This window comes from Helianthus annuus, chromosome 10 (assembly GCF_002127325.2).
Source record: "Helianthus annuus cultivar XRQ/B chromosome 10, HanXRQr2.0-SUNRISE, whole genome shotgun sequence".
NCBI classification, from domain to species: domain Eukaryota; kingdom Viridiplantae; phylum Streptophyta; class Magnoliopsida; order Asterales; family Asteraceae; genus Helianthus; species Helianthus annuus.
Genome location: NC_035442.2, coordinates 13,441,779 through 13,447,705, shown reverse-complemented (window position 1 = coordinate 13,447,705; position 5,927 = coordinate 13,441,779). Strand labels below are relative to the sequence as shown.

General features: G+C 35.6%; 1 protein-coding gene across 1 annotated transcript; it reads left to right on the top strand.

Moving 5' to 3' along the window:
- The first annotated feature begins 736 nt into the window (after positions 1-736).
- On the top strand, positions 737-3,057 carry LOC110884034 (transcription factor MTB3). The gene is made up of 2 exons (XM_022131708.1): positions 737-902; positions 1,390-3,057. The coding sequence occupies exon 2, from the start codon at positions 1,392-1,394 to the stop codon at positions 2,841-2,843; it is 1,452 nt and encodes a 483-aa protein (XP_021987400.1). The 5' UTR covers positions 737-902; positions 1,390-1,391; the 3' UTR covers positions 2,844-3,057.
- The last annotated feature ends 2,870 nt before the right edge of the window (positions 3,058-5,927 follow it).

Sequence of the window (5,927 nt, the reverse complement as noted above, 5' to 3'; positions counted from 1 at the left end):
GGCCATAACACTTATTCATCTATCATGTCTCTTTCTCACTCACATGTCTCTCACTTTTGCATTGCTATGCTATAAAGAGAAGTTAATATTTTGTTGAACAATAAATGATTGTATACCAAATATGTCCATATGGTAAACTTATTTATTGTATTGCATTATAGACAATAAGAGAGTAATACAGTCATGTCTCTCATATTCACAATTCATTGTATTTTTCCCATATATACACACATAATTGCATACATACGTACATGAATCTGATCTGAACTGACAGATCCCAAAGCTGCAGGGGCGAAGGATAAGAGGGGCGGGGAGGAGGCGCCCGACCCCCCGAATTTTTCGCTCAGTAGTGTTATATATGTAGTTTTCGTATAGAAATTTGTGGGTATATACGTTTTCGCCCCCCTGGTTCTATAGAAATTTTTGGGTATATACGTTTTCGCCCCCCTCGACCGAAAAATTCAAGCTTCGCCACTGCAAAGCTGCACCAAGACGCATCTAACTCTTCGCAATTCGGTCAAGAAAACACCATATTTTGTTGTAAACATGTGCCCTACCATGGTCCAAGACATGATTTACCCATGACAAACAGTCAAACTAACACCAACTTCCTTTTTCATTACTACACTTGTACATCCCATACCTAACTACAATATCAACCATCAAGGTACTAAAAGTACAACACTTACAAAAGTCATGGGACCAAAAACATAACATTCCCTAATGTTTATTGTTTTCCATCCACACGTTAAATTAGAAAATCTTCAGATCTACAACCGCCTTTGTTTCAGTCACATGGTACACGAGCATCTATACAACTCTTTGCTAATTACTTCCTACTTTTTCTTCATATTTCTACACTCTTCTTTCGATCTTTCTCACGGTTATTCACTCTTCTTCAGGTATGATTCTAATCTTTTTTTAATTCTCTATCAAACCCATGATTTTATTTCCTGTTTTTCGCACCAAATTTCGTCAAAATCGGTTCTTTTTAAGATCTAGGGCTTTGATCATGATAAATTAATGCTAATTTTATGAATTTTAAAGTAATTAATTAGTTGATTAGATGGATTTTAGAGATAACCCATGTTTCAAAATTTGAAATTTGTTTAATTTTGCTGTGATTTAAGTTGTGATTAGCTTTTAAAACCCTAGAATTTTCAAGATTTTTGCTTGCTTTTTTTTTCAAGAAAACCCTTGTTAATTTTGAGACAAAATGTTGAATGATTTTGACTTTTGTGGTTTGTTGTTTTCTTGATTGTGTTGACTGTTTGGTTGATTCTGGTATTATTAATTTCTTTTAATATACAGATAATTATTAACAGGATTTAGATAGTTAAACACACTAATTTTGGTAGCTAAAGCCTGTGTTAAATTCATTTTAATCAGATATGGGAGATAAATTTCGGTTAGAAGAAGAAGATAAGGGTATGTTAGAGAGTGTATTGGGTCAAGAAGCTTTAAGTTTCTTGTTATGGTCAGCTTCAAATAAGGTTCCTGATGAATTCAGGTCAAAAACAAGGGATTTAGGGGTTCAAGATGGTCTTCACAAGATTCTCGAGGGGTTGGATTGGAATTACGCCATTTTCTGGCAAGTTTCGAATTCGAAATCCGGGAAATCGGCTTTGGTTTGGGGCGACGGGCATTATAAAGAGTCGAAAGGAAGTGATGCTCATGAAAGACGGGGTGAAGACGTTAGGAAAAAGATGGTTCTTCAGAAGCTTCATTCGTGGTTTAAGGCACCCGAGGAAGGAAATCTTCAGTTGAAAATGGATTTAGTTTCCGATTTAGCGATGTTTTATTTAACCTCGATGTTTTATTTGTTCCCGTTTGATAAACCGTCTAGCCCGTCTCAGTCGTTTAACACGAGTCGCTCCGTTTGGGTTTCTGATGCCAAAAGTTGTGAAGAACATTACCAATCAAGATCGTTTTTAGCAAAATTGTCTCGGTTTCAAACCCTAGTTCTTGTTCCGGTTAAAAAAGGAGTCTTGGAAGTCGGTTCTTTTAAGTCAATCCCGGAAGACCAAAGCTTTATTACGTCGGTCAAAACTTTGTTTAATGAATGCCACCCGAAAGTATTACCTAAAATCTTTGGTCAAGAACTAAGTCTCGGTGGTGGTGGTTGCGGTGGCGGTGCTGCAAAATCCGGTCCGATCAGCATTAACTTCGCACCAAAAGTCGAAGACGATTTGGATTTCAGGGGTGAATCGTACGCGATACAAAATCATGTTTATTCTGGGAATTCATCAAACGGGCATAGAATCGAGCCGGGAATGAACCACGTGATTGGTGGAGTATTGAATTCACAACCAATAATATCGGCTCTAGATCAATCTAATCAAGATTCAAACTTGATGGATAGAAAACCGAGAAAACGGGGTAGAAAACCCGCAAACGGGAGAGAAGAACCATTGAATCACGTAGAAGCCGAGCGACAAAGACGTGAGAAGCTAAACCAACGATTCTACGCGTTACGAGCCGTGGTCCCAAATATTTCAAAAATGGATAAAGCGTCACTTCTTGGTGACGCGATCTCATACATAACCGATCTTCAATCCAAGATAAGAATCTTGGAAACCGAAAAGGAGGTCAACTGTCAACCCGAGGTTGACTTCATGGCTAGAAAAGACGACTCTGTTATTCGAGTTAGTTGCCCGATAGACGATCATCCGGTTGCACAGGTTTTAAAGACGTTTAAGGAACATGAAATGGTAATTAACGACACAAATGTTTCAACTACCGAAAATGGGAAAGTGATACATACATTTTTGTTTAAAGCTCTTGGTGGTGCTGGTGCTGCGGAACAGTTGAAGGAGAAGCTGGATTCGGCTTTTTCAGACTGAGTCAGGTGTTCAAACTTGTTTGTAAGATAAAATCTTGCGTAATCTTGATCCGGGTATCGTTATTTTGCAAGTTTTTTAGTTTCTGACTTGTTATATAGATAGATCAATGTGTCGTCTGTTAAAGATATCTATAGAAATCAAAAGTTGCAAGATTTGTTATAACGAAATGGTGAAAGTTATGAAACCGACAATCAAATCTTCCGGTTTTAGAACATATCATGAATTTAGATGATATTTAAGTTGGTTTTGATTTGTTTAAATGGGCTGGATTGAAATGGAAATATCTTGATTTGGGAATGGATGCTGCAAAAGCAGATTTGATCTTGGTCCAGTCATGATCCTGACCAAGTTGTACACACAATAGTATCGCGTAGGTGTTCGGCTTTTGTGGCAACACCGCCGCAAGGCTTTCGGTTAAGTGTGTGCAGGGGGTTGTGGAGAAATGTGGGTTTTCAAGGGGGTTAAAGACTTTCATAGGAGGGCCCGGAAATTGAATACTATACTGTGGTTTTAAAAATGTAGAGACCCGAACGAAAAAATGGTGGCGGCGACGTGATGTTGCGCCGTTTTAAAAAGAATTATATTGCTTATTTAGTTTTTTCTAAATTGAGCCGGGGGTCTCATTGGAAGCAGCCTCTCTTTTCCCACGGGGTAGAGGTAAGGCTGTCTACATCTCACCCTCCTCAGACCCTACCTTAGCTTTGCTATTGGTGGGACATACTGAGTATGATGATGATGATGATTTAGTTTTTTCTAAAAAATATCGAACGGAAGTTATAAGATGAACATAAAACTATTGGGTTAAAAGCATATGTTATATATGGTGTAAGCGTTTATGCCTTTTCACGTCGCACACACCACACCGTCGATGGAGTTGTCCATGGTGTTTATGGAGGGGCTTGCAATTCTCCACCAGCGTTATGAGTTAATGTGTGTCAACGTAGTGTGCTCTGAATGGGGGTGGCATATAGCCGTGGACCCCAACAACATTATTTAAAAGGAAAAAGATTTTTCATTTAAAAAAATATTTTACCACTTCTATATAAAAAACTCAACATTTTTCACCTCATTCTCTTCTTCCCAATCTTTATTTTTGTAAAATCTCTCAACCTTTTTATAAAAGCCCTCGAGATTTTCAAGAAAAAGGAAAGGAAATCGGATATGAATTTTCTCACTTTGAAGATCGATCATCTAGATGAGGAAGAAAGGGAAATGTACAAGAAACCGAAAGAAGAAATAAAAACAAAATATCGTACTTAGTTTCTGTTTTTTTAAGCTTCGGTTTTTTAGCTTTCCTTTTGTTTTTTTAATTTTAATTTATGTAGTCTTTTTTTATTTAAAGTATGTAACTTTTTTTTTAATTTATGTAATCTTTTTTTATTTACATTATCTAATCTTTTTTTATTATTGTTAATTATTATATAGGTATTTTAAAAAAATTAAATACACATTTTATATAAAAATGATAACCAAAAGTAGGTGCCACGTGTCGAATAACGTCACTCTTCCACGCCCCTTTCCACACCCCCGTTTTTACACCACGCCCCGTTTCTAACGTATGTTGACGTGTCGAATAACGCCCAATTTTCAAGCCCCTCCACACAGTATAGTCTTAAGATGCTATGATTTTATTTACAGCATCACCCAAACAGGGGCGCAACAATTAAGGGGCCACGGGGGGAGGGGGGGGCCACCCTCGAACTTTTCGCTCAATAGTGTAATATATGTGGTTTTCGTATAGAAATTTTTGGGTATATACATTTTCGACCTCCGTCGGAAATCTCAAGCTTCGCCACTGGACCCAAATCCATCCTTAAACATGGTGCATTGGGTTTGATCCAACACTACTTGTATATTCATCATCTTCATATTTGTCTAAATAAAGAAATACTATCAAAGACTAACAAAATAGAATGTAAAACACGTATAGCTTTCTAAAATTTGAATGAAGCAGTCAACTCTTTCCTGTCAATTCTTGTACCTCATTTTCCATGCATGTCAACTTGTCAGTTTTAGACGTTATATATGCAAAAACATGTTTATGCACTTCTCAAACAATACTTTTCAAGTAGTAAATTATGTTTTACATGTAATTTTAGACATCCAAATTTAATATGCTCTCATTAAAAAAAATGGTTCTTTTTGGACGATGACAAATTAGTTTAAGAAACAAATTTATAAAAATAACTATTTAAATACCTTTTAAAAACAATCACAGAGATATTGAAAGAAAGGCTACGTAATTACATTTAGCATTTATTATTGCTTGCACATATGATACGTAATTACATATCGGAACATAATCACGCAACGTTACACAATCACGTAACTCATAGCTTGTAAAATAAAATTTTTAAAAATTAAGAAAACTATAGCAATAGCATACTAAACTTTAAAAGAATCAAACACTCGTTAATACGGTGTATTTTTTTAGAAATAATATTAACGTATCAAAAATTTATAGTCATTTGAAAATCGATGGTGAAGTTGGTTAGTGCAAGAAAAGACCATATATCGTTTCCCCTTTAATTTAAAAAGGACACGTATCAAGCCAGGATTGTCGCGTGTGTTTCGCACGATAAATCTGTCACGTACATAATCCGGTGCCTTGATTATTATGTCATATTCTACATTGCACATACAATTTTATTTTAAGTTTTAACTAACAATAACTTTATATAATTGACAAAGTATAACTTCTCTTCACCCATTTTTAAATGTAAAGACTTAAGAGCAATTAAATACAATTATGATATATAATTATATACCTAAAAAAGTGTGGATGTGTGATAAAAATTATTGAAAAAATACATGTCTTACGACTATAACTACTTTCCACCGGTCAACATTCAAACTTCAAAACCATGACTTCAATTCCATGTAACCTCTAACATCGGACTATGCATCCTATAAATATACATTCTCTTCACTCTCATCTTCATTCCAATAAATATAAAACTAAACACAAGAAGAAATAAAGTGTTGCATGCAAAAAAAGCTTGGTGAACAAGAAACAAAGCAACCATGCAAAAGCATAGCATTAGTGTTCTTACAACAATATTGGTGTCACTAGTTATATTGTTG